The 24,097-nt window shown below is 38.0% G+C and overlaps 2 protein-coding genes across 2 annotated transcripts in view; both read left to right on the forward strand.

Annotated features, from left to right (window-relative positions):
* The window catches only part of LOC139154299 (uncharacterized), a 1,065,525-nt gene that overhangs the window by 549,710 nt on the left and 491,718 nt on the right, over positions 1 to 24,097 (forward strand). The window lies entirely within an intron of this gene.
* Positions 11,825 to 22,515, forward strand: LOC139153188 (vomeronasal type-2 receptor 26-like). The gene is made up of 6 exons (XM_070726823.1): positions 11,825 to 11,880; positions 12,600 to 12,891; positions 13,287 to 14,150; positions 17,633 to 17,860; positions 18,283 to 18,409; positions 21,617 to 22,515. Exons 2-6 carry the CDS (start codon positions 12,718 to 12,720, stop codon positions 22,513 to 22,515), a joined length of 2,292 nt encoding a protein of 763 aa, XP_070582924.1. The 5' UTR covers positions 11,825 to 11,880; positions 12,600 to 12,717.

The following is a 24,097-nucleotide window of genomic DNA, read 5'->3' on the forward strand; positions in this document are numbered from 1 at the left end:
CATTGGTTGCCGATCAGTTTCCGGTCACAATTCAAAGTGTTGGTTATAACCTATAAAGCCCTTCATGGCACCGGACCAGATTATCTCCGGGACTGCCTTCTGCTGCACGAATCCCAGTGACCAGTTAGGTCTCACAGAGTGGGCCATCTCTGGGTCCTGTCAACTAGGCAATGTCGTTTGGCATGACCAATGGAAAGAGCTTTCTGTGTGGTGGCCCCGGCCCTCTGGAACCAACTCCCCCCAGAGATTAGAATTGCCCTCACCCTCCTCGCCTTTTGTAAGCTTCTTAAAACCCACCTTTGCCATCAGGCATGGGGAACTGAGATACTCTTTCCCCCTAGGCCTTTACAATTTATGCATGGTATGTTTGTATGTATGTTTCATTTTATAATAAGAGTTTTTTAGTTGTTTTAATATTGGATTGTTTCATGCTGTTTTTTATCACTGTTTTTAGCTGCCCCGAGTCTACGGATAAATAAATAAAATTATATCAAACTTTTAAAGTGAACTTTCAAATAAGGTTTGTAAATTGAGAGATTTATATTTTTAAATCACATCACATTAGCTTTAAAAAAATTGACGACCAATGGCAAATTGTTATTTATAACTTTCAGTTTCATGGGAAAAGTTAAGAAAGATTAAACATCATTTCGGTATTATTTCAAAGACAGTTCTTGTCCACTTAGTTATGATATCATCCAACCCTCAGTTTTCTAATCACATCACACAATTGTTTGTGACTCCTTTACTGAAATCCAGTTCTGTCACCAGAGTTCCCATAATCTATTGTATTTTTTGCACCAAGATTTCAAAGAAGTAGGTAAGCCCCTGTTCTGCTGGGGTCTATGGTATGAGTCTCCCGAAAATTCAAGGGTACAAATTTCACACACACACACACACACACACACACACACACACGAAAGTTCAAAAACAATCACAAAATTCAAAAGAAATAAAGCACCTTTTTTGTATTGCAAAGAGCACTCATCCCAAAACAACCTTGTAGGCTGTATAATCCCCTTAATCAGTTCTTAAGTACTTAGCTAGCAGCTGTGAAGAAACATCGCAGTCCTCTTTCTTCCACGAAGTGAAACACACACACTTTGCTCTGCTTTGGTTTCAAAGTCGTGAAAAATCCACAAACAAAGTCCTGAAACAGCAAGGCACGGTCCTGAAGAACTACGATCAGATAATCTTCACAGTGCTCAGCTCGCACGCTGCCAATTTAACAGCTGCTATAATTATGTGAGCCCCACCCAAACACAGGTGGCCTCTCTTATCTCCTGTAATATTTCCTCAATTGGTCTCTTCTATGCATAACTCTGCGCCTGCATGGATCTAACACTTCCTCATCCGAATGGAACGAAGATAATGGAGATTGGCTTCCTGGGCTGTGTGCCAAGCCCCCCTCTTCCAAGTCACCCCTACCTTCTTCTTCATCCGAGGAAACTGCACTACCTGACTCTGTCGGCAATAAAACAGACCTATGACATGTTGATGTTTTCCCTGAATTCACCTCCACATTCCTTGGGGCAGGAGCTGGGCCAGAGCCAACCACAACAGCCCCCAGGAGCACTCTGCAGACCATCCAAATCCTCTGCATGTCTCTTTTCACATAGGGTGGGGCTTTGGGAGGTCAAAAATGACAGTATTTGTTGCATATGATGCACCAACATTTCCACCCTATTTGGGGGGGGGGGGAGAAATGCATCTTACACTGTGAATAATAGGGTATTTAGGAAGTGTAATGATAGCCGACAATGACTTTAGGGATGAGGAGAAGAGAGGCTGCATAGGGAAGGATCAGATCAGATAGGAGAATCCTGCAGCTGCTTAATGGGAGAGAAGGAAACTCAAACAGGATCTTGGCTAACTTCTCAGGCTGAAAAAACTTGCATCCATTTGTTAATGGCACATTCCAATGAATTAGAATTAGCACATCTGGAGGTGGTTTTCATCAGGATGACCAGGGAGAAGATTAGCCTGACTTCTTTCTTCTTGATAAACCCATGCTTTCTGGGAATCTACCTGTGGTTTTCAAAGAGTTTATGAATCATCTTTTCTCTCTCTGTTCATTTTATTTGTCATCTGCTCTAGAATGTTCCCTATAATTGACCATTTGTGTTGATTATATTTTCTCTATATTTTGTCAGTATATGATTGACAATTTTTTCTCAAACTTTCTCATTCACTTGTGAAGATACTGGCAGTGTTATTGAACCATATTTGCAGATTAGACAATTGTAAAACAAAGATTCAATGCAGGATAAGAAACAATTTTCTGTATTTCAAATTCCTGGATTTTCCCATTCTAGTTTCATCCCTTTCTGGAGAAGAATGGATTTTGGAATATTTCAGAGAAAAAACTGTACTTGGACCAAAATGGAGAGATAACAGCAGATCTGGGCATTTGCTACTACTTGGTTCTCCCCAAGGAGAATCCCAGGAGAGAGACTCTGGCAGATTTTATAAGACAGAGACTTTCTCTCGAACAAGATGCTCTTTCACGGCTAAAGTTGCTTAATAAGGTGGGAGATATTTTGCTGTCTTTTCTCTGTTTTCTGAAGCTTGAGGTCCCATTTCAAGGGAGGAGGCCTTCCCCAATGACAGTAGGCAGCCCGCGCAAGTGGGTAAGGCAGGCTTTTGCCTCCCCCCGTAGCTGCCCACCTCCCAGTCCTGGCAGCGGCAGCAGGTTCTGTGAGGAACTGGTGGGGAGGAAGAGGAGGAAAAGGAGGGCGAAGAGGGCCAGAAATTCAGAAAGGTGCAGCGCTGACCGCTAGAGCATGGCGGAGGCGGCAGTGCTGCTTTTAACCACAGCAGCCAAAACAAATGGAGCCTTCACTATTTATTGCCGATGGCCGGAGTGAGCCTGCTCCAAGTGGACTAATCAGCTCACCTGCCTCCTCACCGCATGGCCCTTGGATGACCTAGAATGGACCCTCCCCCCAGCCATGGCCAGATGCCTCCCCAGCCCTCTTCGGCTCAGGCTCCACGCTCCTTCTCCACGCCTTTGGCCCCGGAGCCCGTGGCTGCAGCAGCTGGGACTGGTGACTGGCGGTCATCCTTTCTGAGGCTCCCTCAACCCCACCTCCCTTGCAGCAAACAAGGAAGCAAGCATGCCACCCCCCACCTCCTACTGCTCTCCCCAGCTGGTGTTTTGGGAGCTTGAGGGTGAGCGGGCACCTGGCCCACTGCCTATATTGGGAAGAGCCTGGTGGGGACAGAGCTCGGCCGGTATCTGCCTTCTAAAGCCCAGGACAGATTTAGGACATTGCTGCCTGACTGCTACAAACTTGCCCTAGAATCAGTTCTGGATTTGTGAAGGGCAGTAGGTCTGGAATTGAGCAAGAAGGGTGGTCCCCACAGAATAGCCCTTCACTCCTGATGCCTTCCCTCCATGAATTTCCTCCTTTCCTCCACCTCCTCCTCCTCCTTGCCGCCACTCATCACAGAACCTGCCTGCCACTGCCATGACTGGGGGGTGGGCAGCTGGGGGTGGGTGGGGAGGCAAAACCCCACCCGACCCACCTTCATGAACTACCTGCTGTCATTGGGGAAGGCAGATGCGCACCTCCGCCTCTCCCCCAGGTTCAAAATGCAATTTGACTTCAAAGCTGAGAAAAGGAAGTGAATGAAAAGGGCAAGAGAGAGAGACAAGGATGGAAGCAGTACATTACAGTCTGGATTATCCGACATTTCAGCTATCCAACTATCAGCCCGCCCATTTATTTCAGATTCGAGACTCTACTATACTTCAGTGAAGACCAGAGGCTAGGTTTCTCCTGCCATTTTTACCTAAATTTTCTATAGATGGAGAGTCCTAACGTATTTCCTAACACATTCTCTTTTTTCTGCTCAGTCCCTGCCTGAGTCCCAATGTGTGGAAAGTTGTCATCCTGGATTTGTCAAGAGGGCTCGAGAAGGAGAGATAGTTTGCTGCTACGACTGCGTTCCTTGTCCGGAGGAGACCTTCTCCACTCAGGAAGGTGGGTGACTTTGAGGAAAATGGGACTCTTGGTGGAACTGGATCCATCCAGAACATTTTCATAAAAGTGCAAGTTAAAAGGCAGATTGGAGCAAACCTTTTTTTTTCTTTATTTGTAACCTGCATAATTTCTTATCTAAAAGGAAGTAAATCAAAAAGACTTTGAAGGAGGGCTGGGAAGAGACAGGTGGAGGGGGTAGAAGACTGGGCAAGCTTTACTAACAGCAGAGGAAATATCTCTTCTGCTTTTTAGTTTGCAGAAGTGCTGCTAAGTTTACCTTTCTAGGACCATCTGAGATCTTTGAAACTTGATGAATTCTTTCATCTCCACCTTCTGAAAGACCTTGCAATTTACTGTATATTGGCCTCCGCTTGAGGATTACTGAGAAGGTCCATCATGTGTTGTTGTGGATAGTTTTGGAGGGAACTCATTACACAAATATTCTGCCCATCATATCGATCCATCAATCAGTGAAAATAGAGCTGGAACGGACCCTGGAGCCCCCTGCTCAAATAGGAGAACCTATACCCATGATGGCGAACCTTTTTCGCACCAAGTGGCCAAACCAGAACCTGCAGATACATATGCTGGAGCATTGGAAACTCAAAGACTAGCTGGCCAGCATTTTGCCTGTTTTGGCCATTTTGGGGGCTGTTTTTCAGGTAATTTTTGGTCCAAAAATGGCATGAAAACTGTCTTTCTTTTGGCTGTTTTCTGGACCATTTCCAGGCTATGTTCAGGCTGTTTCTCAGTGCTCCACTGCTTACACTGGAAATCAGAAGAACAGCTGGCAATGGCACACATTCCAAGAGTGAGGGCTCTGCATGCCACCTCTGACACCCGTGCCAAAGTTTGAATCATGGATCTATATCATTTCAGACAAGTGACTGTCCAATATCTTCTTAAAAACCTCCAGTATTGAAGAAAACAAAACTTCTGGAGGCCAGCTATTTTACTGGTTAATTTTTCTCACTGTTAGGAAGGTTTTCCTTAATTGCATATTGCTTCCAGATGTTATAGGATACTCTAGTCATCCCCTAAGTCCCTTTAACTTCCATGGGGCAGGACTCAGGATGTTTGGCTAAAATATTATATAATTCATTATTAACCTCTAATAATGTAGGTTCCTATGAAGATTCTACACACTACACAGAAAATAATTAACATCCTATGACTCTACTCAACTTTACATATCCTTCTAAGCTCTTTTGAAAGAAATTGTTTAAAAATAGGTCTTGGAAAATGTTCCTGAAATTAGGTGTTGTCCAGAAAAGATATATCTCTTGTAATGTAAAAATATATATAAAAGAAATATTGCTTTTTATTTTTTAGATACTGAAAAATGCACCAAATGTCCGGACGATAAATATCCTAATGAACGCAGAGTCCAATGTATCCCCAAAGTTATAACCTTCCTGTCTTATGAAGACTTTCTGGGCATCATTCTGGTCTCTTTTGCCCTACTGTTGTTCTTAATCACAGACCTTGTTTTAATCATCTTCATTAAATATCGAAAAACCCCCATTGTCAAAGCCAACAACCGGGACCTCTCCTACATCGTCCTGGTCTCCCTCCTGCTTTGCTTCTTGTCTTCTTCTCTCTTCATTGGTCAACCAAGGAAAGCCACCTGCCTTTTCCGACAAACAGTGTTCAGCATCATCTTCTCAGTTGCCATTTCTTCTCTCTTGGCCAAAACCATCACGGTGGTGCTGGCTTTTCTGGCCACAAAACCAGGAAACCGAGTGAAGAGATGGTTGGGGAAGAGCTTGGCCAACTCCATCATCCTGTCTTGTTCTGCTGTCCAAATTGTCATCTGCTCCAGCTGGCTGGGAGTTTCTCCCCCTTTTCCTGACTCTGACCTCCACTCCCAGCAGGGGGAGATCATCCTGCAATGCAATGAAGGGGCTGTTGTCATGTTTTACGTCACCCTCAGCTACATGGGCTTCCTGGCTGCCAGCTGCTTCACAGTGGCTTTCCTGGCCAGGAATCTGCCTGGGGCCTTCAACGAAGCCAAGTTGATCACCTTCAGCATGCTGGTCTTCTGCAGTGTCTGGGTGACTTTTGTGCCCACCTACCTGAGCAACAAAGGGAAATACATGGTGGCTGTGCAGGTCTTCTCCATCCTGGCCTCCAGTGCTGGTCTGCTGGGCTGCATCTTCATCCCCAAGTGCTACATTATCCTTCTGAGGCCAGACCTGAACACAAGGAGCATCTCACAGCCAAAACAAATGTAAAAACATGATATATTACACCACTGTCATATTGGAAATATTCTTAATATGACTTTTGTTTGATTTCCATTTAGATAGTATGCAGAAAGGGGAAATTGTTGAACAATGGGTATTCTTGCAGCTCCGTCCCCTTTCAATAAATCTTGCTAAAGTCTATGGAGAGGGGCGGTATACAAATCTAATTAATAATGATAATGGTAATGATAATGATAATGATGATGATAATAACAACAACAACAACAACAACAACAATAATAATAAAGAGAGCTCTCTAAAATTCTGAGGAATTCAGCTGTTCAGCAACAGATACTGAATGTGAAAGTGTTTCTATAAAGCCTATAAATAAACTATAGAAATTAGAAATATTATTAATATTATTATTATTATTACTATTATTATTATTACTATTATTATCATTATTATTACTATTATTATCATTATCATTATCACTATCACTATCATTATCATCATTATCATCATTATCATCATTATCATCATTATCATCATTATCATCATTATTATTATTATTATTACTATCATCATCATCATCATCATCATCATCATCATTATTATTATTATTATTATCTCCTCTATCTTCTTTCCTTTCCTTTCTCTCCCCTCCCCCCTCCTTTCCCTTTTTCTTTCTTTTCCCTTTTTTCCTTTTCCTTTCTTTTTTCTTTCCTTTTCCTTTTTGTCCTTCTTCTATCTTCCTTTTCCCTTCCCTTTCTTTTTCGTCCTTTCCCTTCCCTTCCCTCCCCTCTCCCTTTCTTTTCTTTTCCTCTTTTTCCCACCTTTTTCTCCTCCCTCTTTTCTCCCTTTCTCATTTCTTTACTCATTTTATTTTTTATTTTATGCCATGATAATAAAAATAGTAAAAATGAGCCTTTTGCTTTAGGATGGATTATGGAAATTTCCCTGAGGGGAACGTGAGTGTGTGTGTGTGCATGTGTGTGTGTGTGTGTGTGTGTTTGTGTGCATGCGCAGCCAGATGTTTCCAGCCCCAGAGGAAGAATCCACATTCTGCATGTGGGGAGGGAGTGTAGCAGAGAAGCATTCATCTCTGCCATTGGAGGTGAGAGGGGCCAGAACGAGTGGCAGCACCAATGGGAATTCTCCCTGCCTGAGCATCATCAGTTTCTGGGCAGAGTCCTGTGTGGCTTCACCTGAAGGAGGAGAGAGAGAAGCGGAGAGAGTGGGACTGGGAGGGAGGAGGGATCTTGGCCTGAAGAACCAACTGGGGCTTCTTCTCTGGGCGGAACTCTTTCCTCCAGTGGGGGAAGTCCAGGGAGAGTCTGCCCAGAGACCGATGAGGCTGCAGAAGGGAGAATCTCCTTTGTGGATGCTCCCAATTCCTAGTATTGAGGAAGTCCCATTCTGGGCTCAGCAACCTTTCCATGACCCCTTCGCTTGGTGGAGAGAGGGAACTGGTGGGGATTCGCCTACTACCTGAGTCAAAGGTATCCAGGAGATCTTGAGACAGATTTTTTTCTGGTGGGCGAGGACCCTCAGGAGGGGTAGGGCGAGGCAGGGCAGGGGCAGGCAAGGGAGGCCAGAAGGAGGGGCCAGGGCCAGGCAATTCAGCCAGTTCAGATGAAGACATTGACAGTGCTTTTAGTATGTGGGTTATGACAGGGGTTTTAGTATGTGGGTTATGCACCATTTTATTCAGACTTTGCATTGCTTTTGATACTTCAAATTCTGATTTTGATAAATTCACTTTGAACCTTAAATGAAAGGACTCTGAGTTTTATTTGTCTGAATTTTGACTGGCAGCACCTGACAATAACTCTCTGATGTCTACGCTTCAGCCAGCTTGAAATCCACTGAACTATCCAGGGATTAAGTCAAATCTTCACTAATTTATCTATCAGCTCTTTATGCGGAACCGTATCAAAGGCTTTCCTGAAGTCCAGATAGGCAATATCCATGGCACCATCTTCATCGAACACCTTTGTGACATAGTCAAAAAAATCAATGAGATTAGTCTGACATGATTTGCCTTCAGTAAAGCCATGCTGATTTGGGTCCAATCAGTTATTGTTTTTTAGGTGCTGATTTATCCACTTTTTGAGTAGAGTCTCCATTATTTTAACTATAACTGATGTAAAGTTAACTGGCCTGTAGTTACCAGCTTCTTCTCTACTGCCCTTCTTGTGGATAGGCACAACACTGGCCAAATACGGTATTTCTGAGTCTGTGGAGAGGGGCAGCATACAAATCTAATTAATAATAATAATAATAATAATAATAATAATAATTATTATTATTATTATTATTATTATTATTATTATTATTATTATTATTATTGTTATTAACTCTGGGGTGGATGCCATCTGGACCCATTGCCTTATTTATCTTTAATCGTTCAAGTTCTTCTAAGACATCGGCTTCTAAGATCACTGGAGCTGAATCCATACCCCATATCCCTCTATAGTATTATATTGTAAGGTGTCTTTTGAGAAAAGTATGATTCCTGGTACTAAGCTTCATGATGCTGCAGTTTTTCTTCTTCCTATCACTAATATATCTGAAGAAGGTTTTATCCCCCTTCTTTACAGATTTGGCAATTTCTTCCTCTTTTGAGGTTTTAGCAGCATATATTATCTGTTTCGCCTCCTTCTGTCTCATTTTATACACCTCTCTATCAGTTATACTTCCAGACTCTTTATACCTCCTATAGGCAGCCTTTTTTTCATTGACTACAGCCCTTACATCATTGCTAAACCATAGCAGTTTCTTCTTTCTTTTACCTTTAGTTATTTGTCTTATTTATTTGAAGTTATTTGAAGAGCCTGAAGCTGCTGTTATAATGAAGTTAGGCAAGTGGCAAGGACGTTTGTGCTCTTTTTCCCTTTGGGGGGGGGGCTCTTATTAAGTAAATAGATTCCTTGTGGTGAGCAAAATGTAAGTCATGCATTCTTCTTTTTCTTATTTATCCATATATACACTTTATTCCATACTACATAAAATTCTGATTCTTCTTGGTCTTTTAACCATCTTGTCATCATATCCATTTCAGCGCAATCTAATATTTTCTTGATAACCTCTTCTTCTTTGGGGATATTTTCCCCTTTCCAATTTTGCGCATATACAATCCTGGCCGCCATCAAAATATGTATAACTAAATGTAAAATTTCTTTCTTATATTTCTGACTAGTTATACCCAATAAATAAAATTCCGGGGTTTTTTCTATCTCCAGCGTTACTATTTCTTTTAAAATTCTTTCTATCATTTTCCAATAAAGCTTAATTTTACTACACATCCACCATTGATGATAATAGGTACCTATTTCTTTCTTGCATTTCCAACATAATGGGGACATATTGGGGAACATTTTTGCTATTCTACTCGGTGGGAGATGCCACCTATAGAACATCTTGATTTGGTTTTCTTTTAACGAAACCGACTTTGTCATTTTCCAGTTTGAGATCCAAACTTTTTCCCATGTATCTAATATCAATTTCTCTACCTATATTTTTACACCAGCTTGTCATATTATCTTTTAAGGTCAAGTCTATATTTTTATGTCCTATCATATATTTATATGCTTTACCTATTAGTTTAGACTGGTTATTACTTAATAAATTACCTAAAAAAAAATTTGCTCTTGTTTTTTTTTAAAATATATTTTATTAGTTTTGCACACAAGGTTACATAAAACAAAAATAAAACAGTGCACAGTGCATGTGCCCATCACCCGACTGACAATAACCATCACCACCACCACCAATTGCGGGGGGTTCAAATATTTACTAGATTATATTCTCCCCCCCCCCAGCTCTAATTTGCATTTGTTTACTATTCAAAGAGTGATTGGAGTTTATTTTTCACATTTTTCTCACAAATTCTACTCAACATATAATCTTTCACCTTTTTCCATCATACCATCAGCTTCTCTAATTTATTTTCATCAAACTTGTTTAATCTTATTTCCATGATTCCAAAATGAATGTGATCAACCTTGTACCAATACCAGTTCTGTAACGTCCATTTTATAGACTCTTTCCAACCCAATACCACTACTGCTTGAGCGCTTTCCAATGCTGTAGTTTTTATTTCTTTAAAATCTCTTAGTTCTCTTTGTTTAATTAATATAGCTATTTCTTTTAATTATCCAAGATAGAGAACCATCTTTCAGCTTTGGCGAGGGGGGCATTTGCCCAGGTTCGCCTGGTGCACCAGTTGCAGCCATATCTGGACCGGGAATGACTGCTCACAGTCACTCATGCCCTCATCACCTTGAGGTTCGACTACTGTAATGCTCTCTACATGGGGCTACCTTTGAAGAGTGTTTGGAAACTTCAGATCGTGCAGAATGCAGCTGCGAGAGCTTTCATGGGCTTCCCTAGGCATGCCCATGTTACACCAACACTCTGGAGTCTGCACTGGTTGTCGATCAGTTTCCGGTCACAATTTAAAGTGTTGGTTATTACCTATAAAGCCTTTCATGGCACCGGACCAGAATATCTCCGAGACCACCTTCTGCCGCACGAATCCCAGTGACCAGGTAGGTCCCACAGAGTTGGCCTTCTCCAGGTCCCATCGATGAAACAATGTCGTCTGGCGGGACCCAGTGGAAAAGCCTTCTCTGTGGCAGTCCCAACCCTCTAGAATCAACTCCCCCCAGAGATTAGGATTGCCCCCACCCTCCTTGCCTTTCACAAACTTCTCAAAACCCACCTGTGCCATCAGGCATTGGGAAATTGATTCCCCCAGGCCATTTCCCATTTTACGCAAGGTTTGTCTGAGATGTATGATTGGTTTTTTTTACTATGAGTTTTACATTGCTTTTTATTGTTGGATTTGTACCATGTTTTGTGTTGTGAGCCGCTCCGAGTGTCCAGAGAGGGGCGGCATACAAATCTAATAAATAATAAATAATACACACAATAAATGACTGATATGTTCATATTCTATTTTGTGAAAAACTGATAGAAAATAGATTCAAAAAACATTTTCAACAATTTAAAACAACTAAGCATATTTTACTGCAAATCTCCCTTATATAATTTTCATTGTTATTTGGTCAATTTAAAAAAAAAAGACCCACTAGCCAATTATCAACTTATCAAAACAAAATAATTATTTCCTATAGGGATCACCATATTTTCATTGCTAGGACAAAACATGAAAGGCTGCACAGAATGGATGATATTCAATAACAGTCAAGGTATCAGCTTAAATATAAAGACACATTTGAACCACATGAATTTTGGCACCAAGATAATAATGTTTCTGTCAGATTCATTGCTTCAGGTTTCTACCTTCTGTTCTCTCCGCCAGAGTCTGGGTAGAATTAAAGACACAAATTTGTGCTCTCAGAGATCTTCAAATAGAAAATAATAGATTTTCTCATTAGGTGCATTGTCAGAAATAACACTTGGATCAATCTTTAGTTGTTTGTTATATGTACTTCCTGATCAGTAGGATGGAAGGGAAACCATTTTCACAATAACAAAAGCATGAAGATGTTTCTTGTGGTGTTTTTGGTACACAAAATAGTTACTCTGAAATGCCCTGCAAGTGATGCTTTCCTTGTTCCGCATGAGTGGTACCAGCCTGGAGACTTCATCATTGGTGGCATGACATCTCATTTTGCTTACCACCTTTATGAAATTAAATTTAGTGAAAATCCTTCTAGGAAACCTTATGAAATACCTGTGTAAGAACTTATTTCTCTATCTAATCTTATTATTATAAAGGATTCTCAAAAATCCTGTAATGAAAGAAGAAATGACATTTTTTACATTATTTTATTTTGTTTAAAGTCTTTCACATGAAATGTACAAATGTTCAGATCAACAAATCTCTATATGAAGATTTTCTGGGATAAAAATAATTTTTAGAAAGGTTTAGAAAGATCTCTTCACAAAAGACACATATAGTCAATATGTATTGCCTCCTGAATCTGTCAGTAAACTATTTTTAAAAAACATCATAAAAAATATAGTAGTTTGAAAAAAGTGACTACTTGTATTTGTTGAAGCACATTTTTCTCAGAAGTCATGGAAATGTTGTGTAAAATCAATTTCAGTTCCATAGAAATTGCCAGTAAAGGAGAATATTTTACATCAGGATGGAAATTAGGGGTCCTTGTTGCTCTCTGAGATTTTTTTCTTGAAATATTTCATTATCCAAACTAGATAACATCCTCAGTGCTAGGCAATGATGATGTTACCTATTTTGGGTTTTGAAATGTCTGCAAGTAAGCCACCAAGCTCAGAGAGCATCAAGGATCCTCTGTAGAGATTAAAAATGCAGGTAAAAGTGATTATCTTTTTACTATCTGGGAAATAATAGTTTGTTATTCATACAGAAATGACGGCATCTTATGAGAATTGTCAATTTTCTCTTTCAACTGGGATATTTAAATTATTGCAGTATATTCACCAAATTTCATCAACATGTCCTTGCCTTGGCATTTGCTGTGAAGGAGATCAATGAGGACACCGAGATCTTACCTAACATTACACTTGGATTCCATATCTATGACAGTTACATGAATGCAAGGATGACTTATCGCACCACTCTGGATCTACTTTTCAAATCCCATGATTTTATCCTTAACTATAAATGTGATAGACAAAAGAATCTCATGTCTATCATAGGGGGACTGGATTTTGCCACATCATCTCATATTGCTGAAATTTCAGGATCCTTCAAAATTCCACAAGTAAGTTGTGAAAGGGCTAAAGAGAAAAATTCTACTCTATATTCTGTTCTTTAGCTTGTTATCAATTAATTAGGAAGCAATAAACATTGGGATTAGGATTGTATAGTTGAAGGACTATCAATTAACATAATTTTGAAACTACAAGGCAAATACAAGAACTGAGTATCCAAAGATAATCCACACCCAAGGAAAGACAATAGTATTCTTTATATCTATCAAAAGAATTGACCAATTCTATATGTTTGAAATAATTGAAAAACTTCTTTTCCATATTTATGCTTAGAAGAATTTCAGGAAAACAATCCCTTCCTTGTATATATTTTATATGAAAACTAGATCAGAACAATTGCATTTGATGTTACAACTCAAGAGAATACTACTCCACTTTCTTACAGCTGACATACGGCTCATTACCTCAAGAAGAATTTTTGATCAGTAAGCTCTCTTCAGTTTATTTCATGGTCCCCAAAGAGGACAATCAATACATTGGGATTGTCCAACTGCTCCATCATTTCAAGTGGACATGGATTGGGATATTTGCTGTTGATAACAATGATGGAGAAAATTTCTTACAGAAAATGCAGCCCTTATTTTCAGACAATGGGATCTGCTCAGCGTTCATAGAAAGGCTTGCACAACTGATTCATTTGGAAGACTACCCAGAAGTAATTGAAAGAATCTTAGTTATTTCCATGAATTGGATAAATAGCCAAGCCAATGTATTTGTTGTCTATGGAGAATCATTGACAATTATGTGGCTAAGATTTGCCACATTTATGGTAGATCCTGAAAGCAAGGAAATTGCATTATTTAGAAGGGTATGGATCATGACTGCACAGATTGATTTCATATTATCAGGATTTCAAATCAGTTGGGATCTCCACATGTTTCATGGGGCTTTTTCCTTCACTGTTCATTCCACAACAGTTGTAGATTTCAAGGAATTTCTTCAGACCATAAATCCTCTTTCAGTCTTCAGAAATGAGTTTCTAAAGGAAGTTTGGGAACAAGCATTTGATTGTTCATTCCCAAAACCAGAATTACAAGAAATGCATAGTAAGCAGTGCAGTGGTGAGATGAAGCTTGAGGATCTTCCTGGACCTGCCTTTGAAATGGAGATGACTGGTCACAGCTACAGCATCTACAATGCAGTTTATGCTGTAGCTCATGCTTTGCAAGCTCTATGCACTTTACATTTCAATAGGAAAAAAACTACGATCTGTAAAAATCCTGACCTTCCACTTTTCCAGTTTTGGCAGGTATTCCCTTTGTATTAGACCCTTCTTTTATTTCAATAAGCATTGTCTCCTCCAGAAATGATAAATTCTCCATGAATTTTCTATGCGACTTTTCTACAAGCTGAACTTTTTGTCTCTATCAGAATTTTAGAAAATGAAATAAAAGTGGCCCTTCTTAGATGAGGCATCCATATTATGAAACATGAAACATGTTGTAATAATCTCTAACTTGCATCTCTCTATGGAGGAATGCTAGGGTCTCAGATTCTAAAATGTGAATAAAGGATGATGAGGAAAGGTAGATATGATCTAGGTTAAATTAATTGTCTATGTAGTGAATCTAAATCATGGGTGTCAGACTTGCCGCCTATTGGATGGATGGGTCATACACTAGCCATACTCACCCCCAATTAGCAAAGGGTAAAAAAAGTCCTGGTATGTCACATGATGACAATATGATGGTGTGAGTTTGACATCCCTGATCTAAATCATAATTTAAACAATAATTTAAGGAAGGTTGATAATTCCAGAACCTTTTATTCATTCTGCTTCAATTCATTCTTACTCTTCCTTATAGTAATATCTATATACATGCATACATACATACATACATGCATACATACAGTACATACATCAGTAGTGAGTTGCTACTGGTGTAGTAGGCGACTCTGTTCTAGTAGAACTGGCATTTCTCCAGCTTGGCATACAGTTTATGCTTTTGCAGGCATTGCAGTACTTCACGTAGATGTTGGTTGTGGCACTTCTGAGAGGGGGAATAGATCAAAATGTCATCCAAGTACATGACAATAAACTGGTCCAGCAAGTCTCTAAAAATATTGTTCATAAAGTGTTGAAATATGGCCAGGGCATTGGTCAACAGGAACAGCATGACAGTGTATTCAAAATGTCCATACTGCATCCAAAACTCTGTCTTCCACTCGTCCCCCTCACATATCCTCACTAAATATCCTAACTAAATTGGACACGCCTCTCAAGTCTAATTTGGTGAAAATGGTCACCGACCAAAGCCTCTCCATCAATTCCGGAATGAGTGGCAATGGGTATCTGTTACACACTGTGATGGTGTTGAGCTTATAATAATCCGCAACATAAACACAACTCTCCCAATTTTTTCTTTACAAAAAGAACCGTGGCTTTCAGGGGTGACTGAAAGGGCCAAATGAAACCCTTTGCCAAATTTTTATCAATGAAGTCCTTTAAGGCCACTAATTTGGGTTCCGACATGGAGTAGATGCGCTCAATAATTTAAGTAGAGGAAGAATCCAGATGACAAAATTAGCCTTTTATTGGAGAAAGTGAATTTGGTATTATATACCTGAAACACAAATATTTCATTTTTATTTTTGGTGTCATAAGTAACAAAATAGAATATTAATGGTTACATAACTTTCAAAGATGATTTTACAGCAACAGTCTGTGAATATAATATTTTAATAGTTTGGGACACCCAGGAAAGAATTAGAGGGTTGGAGAGGAAGTAGAAAGGAAGGGAGAGGAGGAGAGTTATGAGACAGAGGTAAAGAGTAAGAAAAAAATGAAAGTGTGAGAGATATTCAGGAGGTGTAAAGAGACAGTCGTTTAGTTCAAAGGAAAGAGCGCAAGAAGAAAGGGGGTATAAGAAGAATGGTGAAAGGGGCAGGCTGTTATGCATTTTTAATTTTTCTTAAAAATGAAATATGAGTTCATGAATGATGGACAAAATGTATAATTATGAATTCTGTAAGGCATATGTAACAGTGGAAGGTACAAACATGTTGAATCTGTATATGAGAAGGTGTAGAAAAATAAAACCTTTTGAAAAAAGAAAAGAAAATATGAATGAATAGGGTGGAAATAAGAATGAAAGAGAAACACATATGGCACACTTGAAATAGAAGAGGGGAGGGAAAATGAAATATAGAAAAATTGCTAGACAAATATACATTAAAATTGAGTATATTAATGAGTGAAAAATGTGAAGAAGAAATAGAAGAGAAAAGAGATGTTAAAAGTAATGAGTCAAGACTGCTGGAAGACCATCCCTAGATTTATTAGAATAAAAGCACACAACAAGAGAAAGAGGAGAGGAAAGAAGAAAGGGAGAGTAGAGGTGGGGAAGTAGTGGAAAAGAGGATAGAAAAGAAGCTAAGAGGAGGCAAGAGGAGAGCAGTTGGAGAGAAGAAAGGGATGTAGAGAAGGATGGAAGCAAAGGGAAGCAAAGTAAGAAGGATAGAGGGAGGAGAAGAGAGAGAAGTGTGGGAAATTTTAAAAAAGGAGTAAGGGATGATATTAAAAAACAATTGTCTTAATGAAATGGAAAATATGGATAGGAGTATTGCATTACTATTAAGAAAGTGAAATATTATACTTGTGATGTAAAGATGTGAAATAAAAATTTTAAAAAATGTAAAAGAAAAGAAAAAGAAAACAATCTAAAAATAAGGAGGGATTTATTTATTTATTTATCTATCTATTTATTTATTTATTTATTTGTTTATTTGTTTGTTTGTTTGATTTTAATGGCGCCCTTCTCCTTAGACACAGAGCGGCTTACAACATGTTAGCGATAGCACATTTTAACAGAGCCAGCATATTGCCCCCACAATCCTGTGACAGTGAGAACAATTAACAATTACTTAGTGGAACAGTTTGTAGAAGTTTTGGATGCTCCAATATTGAAGATTTTTATGAAATCTACAGCCCCATATTTGAAATAGCATAGGGTCTCCTCCTTGAGCATGGTGTTGAATTAGAAGCCCTACAGGTCTTCTGTTCTGTCTGAAATAGATATAGACATTTTTTTTTCTGTTGTTATTCTGATCATTGAGGAACTACTGTATGAATTATGGTTTATATGTCACTGGAAGTTATATAGTAAATCATCAGATATTGTACAATAAGAGATAATTGAAATGATAATTTGGATTACTCTTCATTTTGTCCTAAAAGATAATCAGTTCCCTAAGAACTTTCTACATGGTTTGTAAATGTTTCATGGGAAACAAGCTGAACTTTCTGTCTCAATGAAAGTGGTCCTTCTTAGTTGTGGAATCCATAATATGAACCATTAAACATATTTGCAATAATCACTATCTTGTATATCTCTACAGAGGAATGCTTGATTCACAAATTCTAAAATTTTGCCAAAGGACATTAGTCAGATCACAAACTGTCAAAGAGCTTTCTATCAATAAAGAAAGATTAGATATGATCTAGGTGGAAGTAGTTTTTTAAGTAGTGAATCTAAATCATAATTTTGAAAAAGGACAAAATTCCAAAGTCCTTTTTTTCATTTTCTTTCAGGTTATTACTTTCCTTATATTGATATCAAATTAAATATATAGTGTAAACATGTTCATTGTCATGCAATACTGATTATTAAATGTCTAAATTTAATGATATTCTAGGAATGGGAAGAATGGGTGAATGAAACTTGGAAATGATTTTTTCTTCCCTACTATATTGCCTTTATTTCCATCTCTCTTTTACTCATTTTCAAGTAGCTCCATTCAAATCTTCAAGGCATTTCTTTTAACAATTCAGCCAGAGAAAGAATATTCCTGAATGAGAAAGGGGAAGCAACAAGTGGATTTGACATTACCAACTTGATCACTTTTCCAAACAAATCCTTTCAGAGAGTTAGAATTGGAAAGATGGATCTACAGGCTCCAAAAGGAAAGGATTTATTCATTGACACAGATCTCATTGTCTGGCACCCAACTTTTAATCAGGTATTGAATTAGTGGTTTCACCTTAATCCATTATGGCCCCATATTGAAAATAGTCTCTTTAGAAATGTAATTTCTATTTTTTAAATTAAAAATGGGATATTATTTGAAATGTTGTGGATGGTCAAGGATTCCTCAAATTGATAAATATGATATTACAATGTGAAAACCATGATTGCATATTTGGTAGATACTGTATTTCCATATGAAATCAGAAGAATGGGCATCTGTAATAATTTATTCATGCTCTTCAGACAGAAGCATTTCTATAGCATTATAATTACTACATTATTTTAAGTTATTGACAAAGTTGTTAAATACTGTATCCTGTTGACAAGTCAGTAATCACATTACCCCATTAAGGGAAAAATTCCAAAAATGTTCAAAAATTCTCCTTTTCAAAGCATTTTCATGTTTCTCATCAGGTTCTTCCATGTTCTCAATGTAATAAACCTTGTCTCCCTGGATCCAGGAAGAAAGGGATTGAGGGAAATCAGTTCTGCTGCTATGACTGTGTTCCATGCATAGAAGGGAAGATTTCAAATCAAAATGGTAGGTTAGGTGGAGATGGACGAGGCCTACAGCTATGAAAGCACAGAGTTCCCCTTCTCCCATGGGAGGGCTCTGAATCCCCATCAACCGGGGGTCCGGTTCCTATGGAACCAGGCCAGATCCTCCTTGGAGGGGAGGTGAAGATGGAATCACTGTCAAGGGTCAGGCTTGGGGTCGGCATACCCCCAGAAGAATGGGCTTGACGTCCACTGGTGGTGGTGTGAAATCGGTCATACTACCATGCCTGAGCTGACCTAAGACATGGCACTGACACTGCAACACAAGGATTGAAGCAGTGAGGGAACACCTGGGAAGAGAACTCTAAGAACTTTGCTGTAGAGACGGAGATTGAATTTGAAGGGGTGCTGGTGAGTGAAGTGGCCAAATAAAGTTTTGAAACTGTTTTAACTTATTTTGGGTTTGGAGTAAAAAATAAAGTTCCCGGAAATGGAAAGAAGCACCTATATTTGTGGTGAGCGACAACTTTTGAAACAGCAATAGCCCAAAACTGGATTTAAGAAGTAAAGATATATAATTTGGATTATAGTAATGTCCTAAAAAAAAGAAGAAGATTGTTTTACTGTTTATTTTACCGATTTAAGATGTCAAGTAAGAAAATAAAGGAACTCTATGGAATTTGTAAAACAGCTCCACCTGCTGGATGACGGAGCTACTACAAGAGAAATTTTGGATTTATTTTCTGACAAATGCTGACTTTGTTTTGGGAACATCTTATCTACTATAATAAATATACAAAGAACCTTCTTTGTTTATCTGTGAGGGGAAGTATATTAATTGTTACTGTTGAATGATGGAAAAAACCCAGGAACTGTCTGAGTGAAGTGAATAGATTGAATATGAAGTGAGAATATTTAGCCATGCTACATATGCTGTTAGACAAGGGACAAATGTGATAAAGAAAGAAGAAGAATGGAGGAAAAAAGATTTGGACAATGATGAAATTATAAAAGAATAATTGATTTGATAAATAGATGAATATGATTAATGTCTACTTGAAATTATATGGCTGTTATAATATGTTGTTATGCAATTGGGAAATACAATGGAAGGAAGGGTAAAAGAAAAAGAAACACACAGGCTGAATATTATCAAGATTTAAACATCTATAAATTAAGCAGAATAATTGTTTTTTGAGATGAAGTTATGATTGATGCTACTTTGATTTACTGCATGAATTAATGGGAAGAAAGAAAGGGAAAAGAAGAAGGATGATGAATTAAATACTACTCTTGGGATTTATAGAATATTGATTGTGATAATTAAAGATAAAAATTAATAAAAGTTTAATAAATTATTAAAATAAACAGTTTATTTTAGTTAATTTAGAGAAGTAATTTAGAAATAATTTAGAAACAATTATAAAAAATAAATTTATTGATGATGATGAAATATTGATATATAGTAATTATAGAATAATGGAGTAAGAAAAGATATAGTGAAACAATACAAATAGATCAGGGAAGATAATTACACTGTCTTTACAGTGAACGAATATAATTAGGTTAGGGAAGATTATTACACTAGGTTTTACAGTGAAAGAATATAAATAGTTTAGGAAAGATAATTACACTAGGTTTGCAATGAAAAAATATAAATTTAAATAAATAAGGATTTAGGGGTAGTGATTTCCGACAGTCTCAAAATGGGTGAACAGATGCAGTCAGGCGGTAGGGAAAGCAAGTAGGATGCTTGGCTGCATAGCTAGAGGTATAACAAGCAGGAAGAGGGAGATAATGATCCCGCTATATAGAATGCTGGTGAGACCACATTTGGAATACTGTGTTCAGTTCTGGAGACCTCACCTACAAAAAGATATTGACAAAATTGAACGGGTCTAAAGACGGGCTACAAGAATGGTGGAAGGTCTTAAGCATAAAACGTATCAGGAAAGACTTAATGAACTCAATCTGTATAGTCTGGGGGACAGAAGGAAAAGTGGGGACATGATCAAAACATTTAAATATATTAAAGGATTAAATAAGGTCCAGGAGGGAAGTGTTTTTAATAGGAAAGTGAACACAAGAACAAGGGGACACAATCTGAAGTTAGTTGGGGGAAAGATCAAAAGCAACATGAGAAAATATTATTTTACTGAAAGAGTAGTAGATCCTTGGAACAAACTTCCAGCAGACGTGGTAGATAAATCCATAGTAACTGAATTTAAACATGCCTGGGATAAACACATATCCATTCTAAGATAAAATACAGAAAATAGTATAAGGGCAGACTAGATGGACCAGGAGGTCTTTTTCTGCCGTCAGACTTCTATGTTTCTATGTTTCTAAATAGAGTAGGGAAGATAATTACAATGGGTATACAGTGAAAAAACATAAATAGAGTAGGGAAGATGACACCGAAGTATAAATAGAGGAAGGCATGATAATTATATTAAGTTGGCAGTGGAAGCACAATTAGAATAAGCTAATATAATGAAACATTGTGAGAAATAGATAAAATGATAGATGAGTTGGGAATATTTTATTAAAGGTTTTTAGATAAAAGAAATTTATACTGATTAGATGGATTGATAATTGAATACTATATCCCCATTAAGAACTGAAAAAGAGTTCATTAAACTGATGCTGTTGAAATGTAATAATAGAAAATAAGTAGATTTAATGGATATAAGTTGGTTTCCTTTTTTCCTTGGGAATGACATGGTTATGATAATATCTTGTAAGATTTGGAAGATAAAGTATGGATAATTAATATTTAAGATTAAAAAACTTTTATTTTTGAACGGCAAATAGTATATGATAAGCGTAAGTAAAATTTTAAGAGGTAAATAAGGATGTATGACAATTGAAAATAATAACTTTGGCCTGAATATAATTAAATTTAATAGATAAGTGAAAGCAAATAGATGAGATGTAATAGCAAATAGTATTGTGAGTTTGTGTAATGATATTGAAAAAGTTAATATGAAAGTTTTCCAGATGATAAAAGTAAAGGAGGCGGCATATTGTTGGATGATAAATACTGAATATTAATGTAAATTAATTGTATTGTTTTGAAAATTGAAGGTATATGGTATTGCATTGTTTAAAAGTGGAAAAAAATATGTTATGTATATGTTGTGTCCTCATTAGCCTTAAGCAAACTTTGATAAACTACACGGGTGCATAAATATATGATTTTCAATAATTTGGAATGCCTAGATGACAAATTCCTTGATTTTCCTTCCAGATATGGATGACTGTTTTCAATGTTCAGAAGATCATTATCCAAATAAAGAAAAGAAAGACTGTATCCTGAAACCAGTTGTGTTTCTAACATTTGAAGAACCGTTAGGAATTGGTTTAGCCTCAGCAGCTCTTACTTTATTCTTTCTCACATCTTTGGTATTTGGAACATTTTTTAAGTACCGGAATACTCCTATTGTCAAAGCCAATAACCGGTCCTTAACCTATACCTTGCTTGTCTCTCTTCAGCTCTGTTTTCTCTCCTCTTTCTTCTTTCTCAGCCGGCCAGGCCGAGTAATCTGCCTTCACCGACAATCAATGTTTGGCATTACTTTCTCAGTGGCCATTTCTACTGTACTGGGCAAGACTATCACTGTAGTTGTGGCTTTCATGGCCACTAAACCAGGATCTCAGATAAGGAGATGGGTAGGGAAAAGATTGGCTTTTTGCATTGTTCTTTCTTGTTCTCTGTTCCAGGTATGTATTTGTATTCTTTGGTTGTTGACGCTTCCTCCATTCCCTGAGTTGGATATGCACTCAGAGTCCCAAAAAATGAATTTACAATGCAATGAGGGTTCAGCTTTCTTCTTCTACTGTGTCTTGGGCTACATGGGTATCTTGGCCATCGCCAGCTTTATTGTGGCTTTTCTTGCACGTAAATTACCTGACAGTTTTAACGAAGCCAAGTTCATCACCTTCAGCATATTGGCCTTTTGCAGTGTGTGGATCTCCTTCTTTCCAGCCTATCTGAGCACAAAAGGAAAAATCATGGTAGCTGTGGAGGTCTTCTCCATCTTGTCCTCCAGTGCTGCATTACTGGGATGCATATTCCTGCCAAAATGCTACATCATTGTTTTCCGGCCTGACCTCAACAACAGAGAGCAACTCACAAAGAGAATTTAGTACATAACGTAATATTTCTGGCTCAGAGAAATAGAAAGAATGCAGTCTACAAGAAACATATGTACTATATGTGGGAGCAATTGTTTTTGTCAGATTAGGATTAGGATTTCTGTAAACAAAATGCTGAAAAAAGAATAGAAAAACTATTTTCTGTCTAAGGAAGTATCTATAAAACCTATAGGAACATATATTGTTTTTTCTGTTAAGGAAGGCTTTATGTATCATATTTAAGATTCATTCATATTGAAGCCCATTCCAAAATAAGTGCTCATGTCATTTCCATCATTGTCCAAGATTCTTTAATGTAATCCATTCTTCCTTTCAACACTCCTGTTGAACTTAACTTTCATTTAGTTTATTTTCTTGCTGTTATGATATTTCAGATGAATTAAATTATGCCCAATTTTTGCAGTGACATTTTCATGGGTTTAATATACTTGATTATTAAAGCACTATACAAATACAGTAAAAAGCAGATTACCATTTTATGACTATATATTTCATATATATTATAAAGATACTAGACTGGATTTGTTAGGGTGCTTTGAAATGTAATATACACTGTGATTCCTGTATATTTAACAGTATTTTTTAAAAAGGCTTTCATACTGGGTCCCAACCATTCAGTCTCTAAATCTATTTCCACTGTAAACTGTTATGAATAAATACTAAAGGAAATTTATTGAAATGAAATGAAGTTTTTCCATGCAAACAACAACACAATACAATACAATTCCAGGTTGCACTAATAGACCACAATCTCATACTCTACAAATTGGAAAAAATGGGATTGATTACAACACATGTAGATGGATCAATAGTTGGCTGACCAACTGCACCCAGAGAGTTGTCCTCAATGGTTCCAAATCGACAGGGAGGGAGGGAGGCAATGAGGTACCAGTGCTCTTCAACATTTTTATCAACGACGTAGACAAGGGAATAGAGGGGAAACTAATCAAACTTTCAGACGACAGAGGTAGCGAACAGCCTGGATGATAGGCTCAAAATACAAAAAAGACCTCGATAGATTAACACTGTTGGCCCAAACTAACAAAATGAAGTTCAATGTTGAGAAAAGCAAAGTCCTACACCTAGGCAAGAAAATCTCAAAGCACACATACAAAGTGAGAGAAACCACACTTAACAGTAGCAACTGCGAGAGAGATCTCCAGGTGGCAGCCAAGCTGTGCTGGGAGGCTAGGGACAGAGCTCCATCCCCAGACCTCCGTTTTGTCCTGGCGGTCGCACCCCCAGCGATCCAATTGGATCCAGAGAGTCCAATCCAGAACAGTGGGTCTCCAAACATCCGGGGGGTACTTGCCGATACCCCGAAGGTGTAGGATTGCCTCACAGTGCCAGGAGTAAAGATACGGGCCCTGGAATGCCCACGCCCAGCCATAGCGGCACCTCCACTTCCAAATATAGAGATGGTTCAGTAGCTCCCAAATTCTGCAGAGTAGTTCTCACAAATGAACTCAGCAAATGTAAATTCATTAAGACCATAAACTCATTAACCAGAGATGACTCAAACTCTAAAAAAACTTTGCTCAATTTTACAACGTATCCAATCCCGTGAATTACG

Source organism: Erythrolamprus reginae, chromosome Z (assembly GCF_031021105.1).
Source record: "Erythrolamprus reginae isolate rEryReg1 chromosome Z, rEryReg1.hap1, whole genome shotgun sequence".
Lineage (NCBI taxonomy): Eukaryota > Metazoa > Chordata > Lepidosauria > Squamata > Dipsadidae > Erythrolamprus > Erythrolamprus reginae.